The sequence below is a fragment of the Fopius arisanus genome, unplaced genomic scaffold (assembly GCF_000806365.1).
Source record: "Fopius arisanus strain USDA-PBARC FA_bdor unplaced genomic scaffold, ASM80636v1 scaffold00071, whole genome shotgun sequence".
Classification (NCBI taxonomy): Eukaryota; Metazoa; Arthropoda; class Insecta; order Hymenoptera; family Braconidae; genus Fopius; species Fopius arisanus.
Genome location: NW_011887810.1, coordinates 162,528 through 180,427, shown reverse-complemented (window position 1 = coordinate 180,427; position 17,900 = coordinate 162,528). Strand labels below are relative to the sequence as shown.

At 33.4% G+C, this 17,900-nt stretch overlaps 1 protein-coding gene across 1 annotated transcript in view; it reads right to left on the bottom strand.

The window, feature by feature from the left end:
* The window catches only part of Dgk (diacyl glycerol kinase 1), a gene marked incomplete in the record, with an annotated part of 44,779 nt that overhangs the window by 4,004 nt on the left and 22,875 nt on the right, over positions 1-17,900 (bottom strand). Inside the window, 6 exon segments of the mRNA XM_011309930.1 lie at positions 421-495; positions 1,011-1,060; positions 1,138-1,260; positions 5,595-5,756; positions 6,098-6,308; positions 7,142-7,276. Coding sequence (XP_011308232.1) covers positions 421-495; positions 1,011-1,060; positions 1,138-1,260; positions 5,595-5,756; positions 6,098-6,308; positions 7,142-7,276 — 756 coding nt within the window.

Here is a 17,900-nt window from a genome sequence, read left to right as displayed (position 1 = left end):
TGTGCTCGTCAATTTAATTGGCAATCATTAATTAGGAGGGGCTGATGAGTTTCACATTGGGTCATTATTTCTCCATTTGTTTTTTCAAAATTTCGGACGCAAGAAGAAATTTTTCTATGAAGTTAAAGGCAATTTATTTAATTATTCAATTCATTAGCTGTCCTTCGTCGAACATTTACTTCTCACGAATTGGCAATAAAATTATAAGGGTAGAGGAATTCTATGGAAGAGATTGTTAATTCCATTTATTTATCTAATTTATTGGATTAATTACCGGTTTGTGGGTTTAAAGGAAGGCAGTGGAACTTTAATTTAGACCCGTAAAATTGTCGCTTTATGGGACAGTAATTATAATGAGTCATTGGTATAACTCGAGACTTGCAGTGAATAAATTGGAAGATAATGGAGTTAGTTACTTACGGGTTTTAACTCTGATACGTCCCAACCGAGATATTCGGCGACGTTCATCATTTGGTTAACAATACAGTCCATTTCCTGAAACAAGGGTATAACGAAGTTGACGTGGGGGAAATTCGTGATTCGGGTTTTTTCCAGCGTGAAAAGGGATTTTTTTTTTAGTTGAAGGGCAGCTAGAGAGGAAAATGCTCTAGTCAAAACGTCATTTTCTCCTCCCGTCTGTTGCAAGTTGAATAAAAATATTTCAAATTGAAAATTCAGAGAGGAAAATCAAGATTGAATTAATAAATACAATGTAAAAATTTTTTTATATAAACAAAAATAATTAATATTATGTTAATTATTAATTATTATTCCTTATTATTAATTTATAATTGTACAGATATTTAAATGTTCTGGAGAATTATTTACTGAAATTTTATGGAACGAAATGAATTTCGTGGGGAATTATAATCTGTTTGACATTTAAAGACCACAATCTGGTTATTGCAGTGAAAATTTATTAACAGTGAAGCATGATAACATCAAAGGGAATATGAGAGGAATTTCTCATCTTCATTGATAGCTAGGGCTGGGAAAAAGTGTAGACTCACATTTGTATCCAGTACGCCATTACCGTCTGTGTCGTAGAGACGAAACATAACTGAAAAGTAGTAATGGGGTTGATAAATTTGAAGGTATGCGTGAGGGAATAAATAAGTACAAGTTTAGCAAACGTACATTCCAATTTGTCTTCGGGTCGACCGGCTTCCAGGAGTGACAGGTAGCAGACAATATCTTTTAGACTCACTTTGACAGAGTGCACGTCGATGGTACTCTGTTTCCTGACAATGTGTCGCATTTCTGGAATAATCAACAGGCAATATGAATATTTTTATTGATTCAAGACAGAATTTCTTCGGAAAATCTTCAATTATTCAACAAACTCTTCAACAACAGGAATTATTAAAATGGAAGAATCATTGATGAGAAACACATGATGAGAAAAAAAAATGTCAAGTCACTCGTATAATTGAATCAGTGAAAATTACCGCACCTTCCTTCAATCGCAATCCTGAAATATTTTTTATGTGATCCATCTCGTGTCTCACTACACGAGAATTTTTTTCTCTCCAAACTCCGAGTGTCATAAAATTGCCGTAAAAAAATAATCCAACCAATGACTATTATTGAAGTTTTGAGGCCTAAACTGGGGGAGATATTTTGCAGAAATAAAATATAATCTAGTGAGACTCAGTGAAACACTTGTTGCCTCGCGTGCAATCAGCGTAAAACTGAAACGAAAGATTTACCCGCACTAGTCATCACTCTTTGCAATCCGTTTTATCCCGACTCATGACGTCACACTGGCAAATTTTTAAAAGGGCGAAAGAGAGAGGTCTCGGGGCATTTATTTATTTATAGAAATGTCCGATCGTAGCACGTGCTGTTGCCAAGGTGTAGTCTGAGTATTTGAGTTTTTGTGGCAATTGATATTAAATGAACACTAGAATTTTTTATTAACCACAAACTCCACCCGAATCCTTTAAATAACCATTTACCTTGAAAATTCACCAATATTTTGTTATTCATCGTGAGCGACTATTGATATTTCTTTAATTCAGTAGAGAAGTTGCTAAATGCCTCGAATTCATTTTTACTCATCAGTTTTTTGTGAATATCTCCGAATCGTGGAGTGATATCACAATTTTAGTTATTATCTTTTTTGTTGGGGTCATTAAGAGCTGTAAAAAAGGTCTTGGGGAAATTTTCGGTATCTTTTTCAGATCCAGAGATATTTATGAAAAACTCATACTTCATTTAGATAATCAAGAACACAGCGAAATCGTGAAATTTTTCGAAATGTTCTGATTTATTTTTAAATAATTGACGGATTAATTAACAAAATTAATGAACAACTTCAATTATAATATTGTTTTAAATACGTACATTCGTATTTAGTTAATTTTAATATTCTTATTTAAATACTAATTAATGACTAGAGTAATTGTCTTACAGTCTATGAAAAATTCGCGAGTAATCACTATAAGCGGAAAAGGGAGCGGTGATTCCGCGAATGATTCGAGCGATTTCGAATCAATCGTCCGGAAATAACCCAGACGATTTCGTCTGGAGGAATTGAAAAAAATGAACAGACGGTATTTACCGTTGAACGATAAACAAAACGTCTGACGGCGCTAAAATTCACGAAGGAGATGCGTTTCCTGGGGCTTGAATTTTCACTTCCTAGTTTTGATATTACAAATTTAGATGGTAAACGTTGGCCAGATGGATTTACCAAAATACTTTGCAGTTGTGTGTGTTACATGGACAAATTGTCATTACGATGGTCATGCCGACGTTGACGACTTTGACAGCGCAACGACCTGACGATTTATTCTTATGGGAAAATACGGAAAATTGTTTTCCAGGAAAATTATTGTCTTCAGATTTTCGTTTTTTCAAGGAATTGATCATGTGGGGATTTTTGGCAAATATTCAATGATCATTATCATGACGCAGAGATTCGCAGAGCGATTTCTCGGAATAATTGGCCATTTTTTAAATTATTTCTTGGAATTATAAGTGATGGTGTCTATTTACGTGATTGTTGTTTATTTAATTATGTTAGAAGAGTGCCTCAGATTTGCAGACACAAACTTTATTTTTTTATTTTAGTTTTAATTAATGGATTCTCTGTGGTTTTGACGGAATTGAATCCGGATTGATTCCGCGACTTTTCTCTATTTCCTGTTCGCTTCAATCTCTTCTACTATTTTAAACAAACGTATTAACAATTTCCGTGCTAAAAAAATTATTTAGAAAAGTAGATAAAATAGTAAAAATGATAAAAATAAAAATTATTGAAATTTTTAGAAACGATGACGTGATATTTTTTTTAATAAACAATTCAAGTAATAACGTCCCTGAATTTTCAACCTATCGAGTAATTAATTGTGTTCGATATTGAATCTTTCAAATTTCGATTGAGAAATCAATTATCAATATCATAAAAACCCGATGTTTATCGAAGATTCAAAATAAATTAGAAATCCAGTGACAGTTTTGAATTGAAATTGAATTCAAATTCCTAGAACTGAAAATCCAGACGATTCACTTAAATTTCAATAAATTTCTGACAGTAATGTAAATAATTAAATTACAATTTATCTCGTAATTATTGAATAAGTGCAGCTCTCTGTCCTCCAATCCACTAATTAATTTCTTCAAGCCTCAACAAATTGATTGAATAATTAAATAAATGTTCGGCTTCATTTACTTTGCAGCCTAAAGCAAACAGAATAATTATAAATAATTCTGGGATGATGGGATTAATCATGTGCGTAAATCAAACAGAGAATCGGACATTTCCGAAATTTATCGAATTCAAAAATGGCGACAATTGGTGTTTTACGGAGAAAACATTTGCTTTGTGCAGGAGTTACTAATTATTCAGACTGATTACCCGAGCCCACGGTATCCCAAAATGTAATGATAAACCTGTCAATTTTCCAATGAACGTGAAAATCCTCTGAGTATATTTTTCATCACCCGAATCGGTAAAACGAGTCCAAAAGAAAATGCGTTTTCCAGATTAAAGTTCAATTGGTTTTTCACCCGTGAAGAAGAGATCGATTACGTCTAATGCTGATGAATTGATCCTATGTGATGGAAAATTATTGCTTTTACTCTCTGTTTGTCCACGATCAATCTCAAATTTGCTCTTCCATACCTACAGCTATTCTTTCGGTTGATTTTTATCGCAACTATTGGTAAACAATAAAAATTGTTCAATCGAAATGTCAATGATTGTAATCCAGTTTGAAGTCTCTCTGGGGATCGATTGGGGGTGCGTTGGGAGGGTCTTTTATGGGATATATAATGCAGGACTTCCTCCTTTGAGACTTTGACGAAAAAAAAATATTTGACGGCTCCAGTTTCACCACGAGGGGTGCCCTTTTTATTCCTCTCGTTTTTGTGTCAGCAGAAAGTTTATAGTATCGGGCAAAATAAAAAGATGTGGTCGACAACTTCATAATATGATTTTTCTCGAGAATTGTGTCGTATTCTTTTACGTCTCAGATAAATAAAGAAATGGAGCACTTGCTAATTCTATTTTTTTATTCTTCGAGAAGTTTGCAACTTTGAGAGTAGTCTACACACTGAGAGAAATATTCAATAAAAATTACGTGTATTTTCCGTAATTCTGGAGCGAAATGTGGTGGTCGGAAATTTTACGGAACTGCCACGTAATTTTTATCTAAATTCACGGAATTTTTTCGCGGTGTTCCGTAATTTTTATCTGAATTATCGGTGAAAAATAACGATACCGTCACTTAAATTTTTCGAGTCAACTCCGTAATCGGTAAGTGAACTGAAAGTTCCATAATTTTTACTAAATATTTCTCTCCGTGCACTGTTAATAATTCTTCGGCATTTTTTGTACAATATTTAATAAAAAATTCAGGTTTTAGGCATGAAATTTAGGCTATTGAATGAAAAATTCATTATTCCGTAGATTTTTTAATAAATTGGACGGAGTGTTATTACGGGGGATATTCCAGTTTATTGATGATGAGATTGAATATTAAGGTTGTTGTCGCGCAGAATTTTATTTCGACAGTTTTCGTTTAAACCTTTATGGTGAATAGGTTGAAAAAATAGCTCCAAAATGAGCCCTTTCCATTTGCAGTTGACCGTTTTGAACTTGAGATATAAATTTTTGAAATTCGAGTGATTTAACACGTGTTTAAATGGAGTTTCACCGATTAGAATTTTTTTTAAATCCACGGCTCGACAGTTTGAGAAATAAAAAAAAACGTGGAATACACATCGTGGGAGAAAATGCAGAACAAAAAATCAAATCGATTGACCGTTTGGTTTACGCAATATAATTATCGAAAATTCATAAATTTATATAATTTAAAATAGTTAAAATGGAAAATATATAGTTATGCTTTAACTATTCATGCACAATGCAATCAATCAAGTGAGACTATATACCGTCAAAAGATTGTGTTCTAAACTGGCCCGTTTCACAGCGAATAAACTTTTTATAGAGACTGTCGCGCGACAACAACCTTAATTGAAGATTTTACGAGATTCAATTCCGAAAATTGAGATGAGAATTTTTGAAGATGTGGAGATTTTCGGGATAGGATCTTTAGGATTGAATTTTGATTTTTAAGTCCAAGTACCTTCTAGTTTTCCATTGTTCACGAGGAGCGAATTATTGGACTTTCTTGATGAATTTCTGGAGACTTGGCTGTGACTTGGACTGCTATCTGTACTTTTCTTTTCGAGAACGTCGTGACAGCTGTACGAAGTGTGAGCCACTGTCAGCATCGGGTGAACACTTCCTGCAATTGTAAATAATTATCCTAATAATTATATGACATTTATTGCATTATAGCAACAATTACCATTGTGGAACTCAATTTTTTGGTTGAGAGTAATGAATTGTCCCGGATAACGGAAACAATCCAAACGTTTTGGAAATTTCGCGAAATTTAATGCAATTCTATCATTTAAATTTCGAAATTCCTTAAGATTTTCTTGGAACTATGATTGATGAATTATGATGAAAATTTCAGGCAAATGTATTGGAGAATTACTATTAAAAATTTTCCGAGTTTGCAATTATGAAATTCTTTGGAATTCCAGTGGAATTAGGAGTTTAATGAAAATTCTGAGACAATACCTGTTCGGGTGCGAGCTGATGCCTCACTGTCGGCCCTGTGATGTCCAAGTGCCTGAATTTTCTCGGTGAGACCATGAATTTTATCAGCCAATGAGGATCCATGACTCTCGCTAGTTGCTGTTGTTAAACCAGTGCTGTTAACATTAGTATTTGAAGTCGTGTGCGAAGTTATGGCGGCACACGCTGTTGTCGAGGATAATGCCGCCATTTCCTGAAGTAATAGTTCCCCATAAGAAAATATCAATTTCACCATCACCCCCGAGAATTTGCCAGAAAAATAAGTAAGAAGAAATCTCCCGCAATTTTTTTTTCATTAATCAACTACTTAATGTCAGCCTCTAATAATTTCGGAGTAGTCAATTTTTCCGATACCCGTTATCAGCCGATATCTCGAAATCAAAGCGCCATAGTGATTTTTTTGCCAAGACATTTTGCCTAGAAAAAATCAAGGGCTACAAAAAAGGTATTCTCATAAATATCGCTATCTCCCTTCAATTCCAAGATATTCGCTGAAAACTGCTGTTGACAACCGAATGGCTCCTGTCATTGAATCGTTGAAACAATTTCCCACTCGATTGTTAATAGAAAATCCATAATGGAAATATTAATTGGCGATGCGGCGAGGTGTGATAATTAAAAAATACAAAAATTTTTCCTTCGGCGAAGGGAAATGAGAAGAAAGTCTCTATCAAAACCGCTGATACGAAATGAGTTCTTGGGAATTTCGGACGCGTTGGAGGAAAAAATGGAGCAACTGGGGTTCATATAGATGGTAATTTTCACTTGTAAAAAATTTATTGTCGTCGTATATGAATTCTTACGGATTCATATATTCACGGTGCGATCTACTTTTGAATTCATATGACCACGGATGTATTTGGATTTCTTGGTCATGGGTTGTGGTAAATTGAAGGTGAAGTTATGCCTATACTGGATGGTCATGTCGGTCATTTGATCCAAGATGGTGTGGACATGGTGTTAATCAGTCGTTAACGGGTGGAGGGATAAGGGAGAAAAAATTATTGGATCGTATCGGGTACTTACTTTGAATGCTTTGCCATCGACATTCTTCGATCCCTTCTTGAGGAACGACAGGAATAGGTGTCGGGATAACTCGTCGGGTGTGGCAACCTCCAGGTATGTGTCCAAGAATTTGCGAAAACCCTCGTAATCGATATCCTGGAACACCAATTTTGCTAATAAATATTTTGAAATTCCAATAAATTATTACTCATTTTTCAACCGTCTTCATTTTATAATTTAACATTATTTACACCTGTCAGTAATTATTATTTATGAATTTCATGAACAATATGAATTCCCGTCCGGTCGATTGAATTCCTCTGGAATTCCTCTGGAAGAATTCCCCGGAAATTTCCTGTGACGTCTCGCAACGAAAAATGTCAAGTGCTATTTTTTTATTAAACATTTCATTTTGAATTATTCAATTTATTTATAAATTTATTTCAATTATTAATCCATTCTACGACTCTCAGTAATTATTAATTAAAAATTCAATCAATAACATTAACTTGCGGACTACAGCTGATCAAATTTATTTCTCTATTTTTAATTCTTTATTAATGAATTAATTAATTTTAAAATCGTTTAAATGTTGACATAATTTTTGTATACATTCACTTTATTTTTATTTCCAATTTCATATATATTCTGCATACATACATATAATTAATTAATAAATCCGATTTATTCAAGTATTAAATCGAAAATTATACTGAAAAAGTCATATCAAATAAATATAAGTAAAAATTATCTAGGTTATTATAAATTATTTGAGGGAGGGGAGGATAAAATGGATCCTCTCTTTTATTATATTTTCCAAGTTTTTTCCTTATTTTTTATAGAAAAGTAGGGGCGGGACGATTCGTTGATGTGTGTTTGAATTTCATCTTTAATTCATTAACACGGAGTTTTTATTTTGTATACTAATTTCAACTGATGAATCCTTCAATAATTATAAAGATCTGATTACTGATACGATTAAAATCATTTGCACAAAGCAAAAATTAATTGTTTTTTATAATCTTGGCGAGTCAATTCGGGAGCATTGGAAAAAAAAATCGTGAGAGGAGAAAGAATCGAAAGTGCATTTACCACCTTCCCCCACCTACCCCCACCTACCCCCACCTTCCCCCCAAAATTTTCGTTTCGTCGACGCGTTGCATAAATTTAGGTGGATGCGTAAGAGGGTAAGGGTCTCGTCATCTGAGCAGTAAAAATAGTTGAGGAACGAGTTCCTATTGAGGGAATCCATTTTACCCCCTCTCCCCAGGAAAATAATGATTGCAATCTTTATTTCTTTAAATCGAAATTATTGACTCCCTCTCCACTTCATTATTGAATCACCCTGAATTATTTAATAAAAAAACAAATCATTATTCCACATGAAGGAAAATGCAAGGCGTAACCCAGTTTCAGCATTTGTGCGGAACAGTGAGCGGGTTAAAAGTTCCTCCTCGGTGACATTTATTGATGCGGGTACCTTACCCATATTGTACGCCAATACCCACCTCTGGATGACGGTAATTTTCCTCTTTTTTTCTCTCCTCTTTCACTTGCAATTTTTTCTATCCCCCTCCACTTTTTCCATTAACCACCACGATAAAGTTACAACTTGGTGGGAGGTAACAAGGGGCGAAGGTGGAAAGGGGGGAGGGGGGGGGGGATAACATTGCTTGAGGTGTTGTCTCATACAGGGCGAATACTTTTTTTTTAATAATTTTTTTGTTTATCCAGAGGACAAAGGAACTTCATGATGAAAATTGCAAAATCAAGTTCTCGAGTACTCGAAAAAAAAAATGATTCACAAATCGATTGATGAATCATGACTGATTATAATTATTAGTAGTTGATGAGTCTTTATGGAATTTGTGGAGGGAGAGGGGAGGAAAAAGCCTTTGAAATTGGTAATTGAAATGTAATTGACTTTGTGAATTGTTCTGTTATTTTTAGGAGAGATTTATAGACATAAATATAATAACAGTCTTTGGGTGATGGGTTTTTTTTTGTAGACCATTTGGAAATTGATGGAATATTTTGGTAATTGATCGAATTGCACTGGTAGGATTGTTATGAGAACGAGGGGAGGGGGTGAATGTACATTATCCGTTGGAGACACTCTTGCCTGCAGTTTATGTCCCACTGGAAAAATATCTGGGTGACGTTATTCAAGTAAATGGCCGCGATAAAACAGAAAAACAAAATTTATTGTACTTTTTGCGTCAATCTATATTTTATCGGATGAATATGTCCCCTCGGGGAGCTATTGATCGGGGAAATTTAATTGGTTGTTGGATATCTCGAGTTGAGTTTTAGTTGTACAGACACTTGTCCGGTGGAGTTTCAATTATTGATGAATGTTCATCAGATTTTGTATTTATAAATGCGAATTTACGGCGGAATATTTTATTGATTAGAATTCATTGGAATATATGGTGGGATTTGAAGGTTTCGGTGGTGATGTTTATGATTTACAGCACCAGTTATTGCTTCGTTAATTTCAAACTGCTGTTCTTGCATTTATGACCGTGAAAATTTTATAACGGTTCCATGAAGTTACGAAATTTAATTTTATCGTGTGGTAGCTACGGGTTTTTAATTTTTATGGATTCTCCAGGTTTTACCACTCATTGGATTGATATTGTTATAACTTATTTTATCACTTATCAGATTTTAGCAATTCACAATTGTGGGAAAATTCAGGGAAAATGTCCTAGAATTGTCAGCTCTTCGATATTTTATGGAAAATTTAAAAGTTAAATTTTTTTCAATCAAGATCGGCAATTCATTGGCATTTTTATGGTTATGGAATTGATCAAAATTGGAATCGTTTCTATATTTTCAATTTCTTGAAATTTCCCTGATCATTCAGTGAAATGCATTCACTAAAATGAAAATTTCCCGCGGAAAAAGTCAAGAAAAATAAAAAATCGTGAAAAATTACTCTACCACTAAAAATTAATATCTAATATATTTATATATTTATAATATATATAGATTGATATATTTTCATCAAATCTAAATATATCCCCGCTAAAATTATATACCCGAGTTATAATTATCGAATTAAATCGAATACTAAAAGAAATCCTTAGAATTTCCCCAGATTTTCCCCTTCAACGAATGAAATCCGAAGCAATTTCGCAATTTTTCATTAACAGTGAATTTCGATGTGATGGGAGGAGGAAGGAAAAGAAAAGAGAGAAAAGCAGAAAAAAGGGGTGGAAAGGGGAGGAAAGGGGTGGAAAGGGGTGGAAAAAAGACGAGTAGACGAGGGGCTGTTGGTACAAACGAGATATAAACCCTCCATTAACGTTTTCCCAACGGAAAAAGCACAGGCGAATGCTCAACGATCCGAGTTGGAAGACGTGACGTCATTGGTTTGGACTGACGTCATGGTTTAGTCGTCACGCGCAGCAACCCGACAAAATCGGGTCAATGCGCATCCCCTTTCTCCACCCCATCCTCTTAACCACCCACTTTCCACCCAACCACCCACTCCCCCCGCCCATAACGTATTTTTTGTCATTCCCTGCACGTCGAGGGCCGTCGACTCAAACACAATCGGATTTTCCGAATGAGAATTCGCCTTACTTGTCGTTAATGAAAATTATAGGTTTTTCTCATCCGGAAAAATATATATTTTCATAATTATATTTTTTTTGTTATGGAAATCTGAAATTGTTTATATATTATATGTATTTTATTTGAATCTTGTTATTATATTTATTTATTTATTTATTTATTTATTCATTTATATTTTGTAATGATTAATAATGCGGAGTATAGATGATTGTTTATTGATTGTTGTATATTTTTCATCGATTCTTTCGTGGGGCTCGTCGAAGTAAACTTTGAAGTTTGGAAAAAAAATTTTGAAAATCTAGTCTTCCAATTTTTTCTACTGAAATTTCAATTTGTAAGAAAAATTATAATAGTTTTGTGGAATTGAGAAAAGGGAATTACGATGTCAGAGTAAATATTTACGAGAGGTAATTTAACTATAAATTTTCATCCGCGTGACAGTCGAAAACGTCGAGGGAATAAATGTAACGGAGAAAATTGCATGAACGTGAATATTTTTGCATTAAATTTCTGGGACATTTCTTGAAAAGAGATGTAAAAGTTTCTTGATGTTGAAAAAAAAATGGTGAGAATAATTTAAGGAGGAAAATTATTTTATCTCGCTCATCTCTTTGGAGAGTGAAGAAAATTGGAAAATTTCCTCATTTCAGCGACTCAAAAATATTAAATTTCAAATTACACCCTTAAACACTCTGACAAATCCTTTATTTTCAGTATTCCGTTCATCCCAGTAGAATTCAATGATTTCTATTCTTTTGATGTTATAACATTATTACTATTACATTTATTATTACATATTACAATTAAGGTGGTTGTCGCGCGACAGTCTCTGTAAAAAGTTTATCCGCTGTAAAAAGGGCCAGTTCAGAACACAATCTTTTAGCGGTATATAGTCTCACTTGATTGATTGCATTGTGCATGGATAGCTAAAGCATAACTATATATTTTCCATATTAACTATTTTCAATTATATAAATTTATGAATTTTCGATAATTATATTCCGTAAACCAAACGGTCAATCGATTTGATTTTTTTTTCTGTATTTCCTCCCACGATGTATATTCCACGTTTTTTTTTATTTCTGAAACTGTCGAGCCGTTGATTTTTAAAAAATTCTAATCGGCAAAACTCCATTTAAACACCTGTTAAATCACTCGAATTTCAAAAATTTATATCTCAAGTTCAAAACGGTCAATTGCAAACGGAAAAGGCTCATTTTGTTGCTAATTTTCCAAACTATTCACCACAAAATTGTTAACGAAAACTGTCGAAAAAAAATTCTACGCGACAACAACCTTAAATGATTTTTCGTCCTCAGCGTTGACGTCAATTCTCAAATGAAAAAAATGTTAATCCCCCAAATGAACAGAACTCCAGTCTCGATAATTCGCGGAGAATTAGTTCATAAAACCGAGGGTAAAATAAAATGGAGTTATTTTTCCAAATGAACAATTATAATGCCAAGAATAGATCCGGAATGCCAGACCCTGAAGTCTACGTTAAACAAACGATGTATGTAGAATGAATGTACTTTGGAATGAATAGACATTGAGTCGATATGTGGGGGGAGGGGGGGGGGGCAAGGGGTTGACATCAATTAAACCTCTTATTGAAGTAGAGGAGGCGTTTGAACCCACACCCTATTTAAACATAATAAGTGTCTGCCACTTTCAGTTTCTCAGTGTGGACACACGCCTTTTTCACATTCAAATTCCGACCAAAACTCTAATTAAACAATTTTTCCATTACCTTCACTTACAATTTCTAATTTATTCGCATTTTCCCTGCTTTATTCTCCATCTATTAAAATATTTTTCAAAATATAAATTTTTAAATAAACTTTATATTTGTTTTTGGAAGGAATAAATAAAGGGAAGAACGAATAAATATGAAAATCAGAGAATTTCGGGTGATTGCGCACGTCTCGCTTGGAATATTTAAATATTTTTTTATGCTTTTGTGGAATATTTAAATAATTGAGACGTAATGGTGCACTGACCTACTGTGATGACGTCATTGTCATCCGCTGCAGTGGATGGTTGCCGTGGAAACAATGACGTCATGAACTCCAGATGCAGGAATTTCGACGGAAATAAAATGTCATGTGTTTAATTGATTCAAACAATTTTTATTATTTAATCGTGAGAAGGACTTTTTAAAAAATCCAAAAAGTCCTCAATGATTCTGATAAAAATTACAATTCAATTGATTTATCTGATAACAGGAAAAATTTGAAAGGCTTCAATATTTCCAAGAAAAGAATTAAATTTTGAATTTTTCTGAGAATTTATCGGAAATTCTCAATTTTTTAAATGAAGAATTCACTAAATTTTAATTTTAATACAAAAAATTGAAATTATGAGAGATAATTCAGTAATAATATGAATAAACATTTAATAAAATAGAATTGAAGAAATTTAGAGAAATTGAAAGCTCAAGATTATTCTGTCAATTTCCATCAACTCTCATGGTCGACTGAAATTTAATGGAATTGCCGAGGGAATAGTTAATAATTTTATGGAAGTAAACTCTTTGAAATTGACGTGAATGGTTATCCATAAATGTGACGCAATAAGCCAAGAGTATAACGCTAATATAGGATCAATGATTATGATGAAAAATGCATGAGTTTGGCGGAACTCCAATATTTTACCGATCATATTCACGGATATTCACGTCGTTATCAGGTCTTTCATGTTTTTCGAGAGACCTATTCATCAAAGTTCATGAATTCGCGCTTTCTTCAACGATTTCAAAGGAACAATCACGCCATATATTTATCTCCGCAATTACACTTGAAATTTAAAGTTTAAAAAACTTGACTTTTTCCACAAAAAAAGTGAGGGGATATTTCTGTGGATTTTTTTATTGACGAATCAGCGAATTTTTTGAATGTTCTGATCTTAAAAGTTGGAACCGTCTCTGAATTTTCAATTTCTTCAATTTTCTGCGGTGTTTGAGTGAGAATTTTTATGTGCATCCGTAGGAAAATGGGAAATTTCATATTTCACGGATAATTTCGCGAGTTTTCAATTAAAAACTCACGCTTTCACCATAAAAAATTCTATTTTGTTAGATTTTCAAGATAAACGAGAAATTTAAATTTATATAACTCTTTAGATTATATAAATCCGCATTTAAACAGTTATTATCTCTAAAAGATTTCTGACGTGAAGTAGCGAATTAACATAAGTGAAATTTTTCGATGCGTGTTTTTATCAATTTCGCAAAAATGAACGGAGATAATGATATTTTCATAACCACCTTTTTTCTAGCTCTCACCTTTTTCTATAAAAAATGTTCACGCAAAAAATTCGCTAGATGTCTTCAATTCCGAGACATCGGCGTAAAACTGGCGTCGAAAAAAAATCATATATTGAAAACACATAAAATTTAAATTGTACGATTAAATAAAAATATATTTATAACAAAAAATAAATTATCGTTTCCTAGAGCCTTATCTGTATTATTCCCCTGATTGTGATGAAAATTTTTCGAGGTAAAACTTTATTTCTTACCCCCTTGAGCATGATCGATAAAGTTGGTGAGCCATTGTGCAAACTCCTTGGAGATTTTCAGTGAATACTCAAGTACTATCGTCGAACGATACACAAGAGTTCATCATATTCTTCGGTGTGTTCAATGCGAGGATGAAGTTGACGTTGTTCTATTAATCCAGGGGGAGAAGGTAAATATTTTCATAGAATTCTTCATTTTGCTTCGGTTATGTGATATGCCTGCAGCTAAATTAACTATCAGTTCAATTAATCCATTTCCATTTATTCCCATTCCTTATTCTTACAGCAAATGTTATTTTATTATTATATTCATTGACCTGTCATTGATTATTGATTATTAATTACTGATTTTTCAAAATGCAATTTATATAATTAGATCATTTTTTATCTTATTGTGGGAAAATGGAAAGGAAATGATGGAAATTATTGCGTCGAGTGGTCCGATCGGTTCGCGTACTTCGTACTTTACACACAATAAAGTACTTAATGGGTGGCGTCGGTAGTGACGTCACGTTACTTAGCAACCACACCCTTGAGCTAGTTATACAGCATCCCTTTCTGTACATATACCACCCCAACTGAATCTTTCTTCCTATTTCCTTTCGGTTCCGTCCTTTGGGGTTTATCAGTCAACATGAACTGATATAAAGGAGAAAAAAATGATTTTTCACGCACAATTGACCTCTAATTTCAAGGACAATCCATCACTTAATGCCATTTTTTATCCTCAAACGAATTGTGATATTCAATTATTTTTTTACAAACGGCAATTCCGCGATTTTATTTATTTATTTGAATTTTCAAGGCTGTAAAAAAGTGCAGAAAATTTTGTCGCTGAATAATAATCAAATCACGTAATTGATTAATTAAAAAAAAATTCATTTCAATTTGCTTTTTGAGAGAGAATAAATGAACGAATCGAACGATCGGTTGAATCATTTTCAAGGACAATCGATCGGTGAATGCGATTTTTTTTCGTAAATAAATAATTGACTTGGTCTTGTCTTATTTATGAATTTCAATTGCCAAAACAATATCAATATTCATGGAATCTGAAGGTTTTTTGGGACTAAACTATAATAGAACTTAATAGCTATGTGGGTAAAAACGTAGAGTAGTAACCCACGGTTCGTAAGTTCAAATCCGACAGCTAGCGATTTTTTCACTTGACCCTCGATATCAAATAACATGATTTGACCCACAATATTGACCCTAATGGATTAAATTGTGTGGGTAAATCACTTGAGGTAAAAATTATGGAGAAAAATAAATTATGGTAATAATAATAATTATTATTATTATTATCACTTACAATTATATTAACATATACACGGTTTTCCGCGAGGTCTAATATTTTAATATAATTCGAACAACAATCAACCCTTGAAATTGATTGATTGATTATAAATCAACTCTAATTCAAGTGAATAAAAAAAAATCAAGAATCGATGTACCTCAAGAAAAAATCACCAATTCCACAAATTCTGACGGAACTATTCTCGCATTTGTGGACAATTTCTCATCGTGACATCTGGGCTGATCCCCTTGGAGGACAATTTATCGTGCCCCAGTGATGTTCCCATAATCTCAAGCGATAATCAATCAGATCTCCATCGCATCGTAAACAATGAAAGCCAGGGAATTTCAGTTCTGGGTTAACTACACAGAGACAAGGGAGTGAATGAGCCGGAGGGTGAAAAAGGGGGGTGGATGGGGTGGATAGGGTGAATAGGGTGGATAGGGTGGATGGGGTGAATGGGGTGGTGAGGGAGAATAAATTTAGGTCGTGGAGTTGTGAGTGGAGAAATGATCTTTCTTTTTCGCACTATTGGGAGGGCAACTCCCTTCAATACCCTTCCAAGTCCTGGCGTCACTCTCGTTAATGCTTTTTTTACCTCAACCCACCCCCTCCCCCCCATGATCATGAGACGACGATAAACATTATCGTCTTATAACTGCCAACCATAACAACACGTGACGCCATGGGCACTCGTATTTTACTTATTCTTTCAGATGTTCGTGTCATGCACTCATGGACATGACATAAACGAGTCATAATTTATTCTATTTCTGGTATTTTTCGAAATACCAGATCAGAGGAAAATCGGGCAAATTTATTTGGGGGGGGGGGGGGGGGGGGGGGGGGCGAGGGATAGACTACGGTTAAATTTCCAGTTAAATAAGAAATTGTATTTTTTTTTACTGGAACTTCAGCTTTGATTTATTTTTTCCGTTTTTAAGAATGGTTTCATGGAGAATTGTCATGGAACTTGAAGTGTTTGGAATTCAGAGAAATTCGTGAGGTTTCATGTAATTTTTAATGAGACGTAAATATGGGAAATAAAAATACGGGAATTTTCAGGTTTTCCAATTTTTTGATTTTTTAGTAATAAAATTTATTGAAATACTTCAAGATAATTAGACCGCGAATTCAATTAAATTAAAGAGTGTATCGTTGCAGTAGAATTTTCCTCGATAATTTTCTTTGTACGATCCACTTCCCGATATCTGATTTTGCTAAATATCGGTTGCATAATCCGACCCTTCCCAATTTCCTCTCAATAGAATTGGATTCACAGCACGCGGATATCGCTTCGATTCTTCCCTCAAACATATATCTAACCTCTCCTTTCTGCCATTGTCACCACGATTATTCATGAATATCGTTTATCGATATTATATCGATACCCCCTGATTCATTCATCAGTAAACCGATTTACCTCTCCAAAATTCGGTAAAAATTCTCTGTTCCCTCAAGTAGAGCAAAATGAACTCGCAAAATCATCGCAGAAAAGCGAAATTAATTATTTACAATTAACTAAAACACAAAAATTAATTACGCGGACAATTGACTAGTTGAAAAAAATTACTCTCTGAATTTTAACAGTCAAGCCCTCAATTTGTTTGGAATTTACCCCCATTTTTATTCGAAAAGTCCCGCACTTTCTTTGAATACGCGATGAAACTAATTTCCCGATTTGAACGACAACGGAAATTACTGGGGAGAGTGGAAATTCCGGGGATTGCTTCCTGGAATTCTCAAGTTATTGCCAATTTAATCGAATCGTTCAATTCTTATAGTTCAAATTCACCGCAAAAATCCAGAATTTCATTGACTTCCCAAGATGAATAAAAACTTTTATAAATAATATCAAAATAAATTAAATTAAACCCTACAACAGCGATAGTTCAATTGCAATTATCACTGCAAATTAATTAAATTTCCAACAACGTACAGGATTACTCGGCGTTACAGTAATTTTTTAATGAAATTTATCTCCGCACACCGTTTCCTCTTGGCTATTGCCATTTGCCCATCGAAGAAATGCGTAAAAAATTAGAAAATAAATAATAAAATCGAACAATATTTGTCCATTCTATATTGTTAATATATTGTAATATATTGTACAGAGTAATATATAATATATTGTACAGAGATATAAAACCTGTAAAAATGTCGTATTTTTTTTTCAGCCAGTTTTTAGCCAGCATTTCGGAATTGAAGACATAAACTTGTTCCCTTTTAAAAAAAAGCATGTAACGTTTTTTGTCAGCTTTTTTTGGCGCTATGCATATCAAAATATATCTATATAATATGCTATATATATATAGATATAATATATATATATATAAATAATATATATAATAATATATATATATATAAATTATATTAATTTTA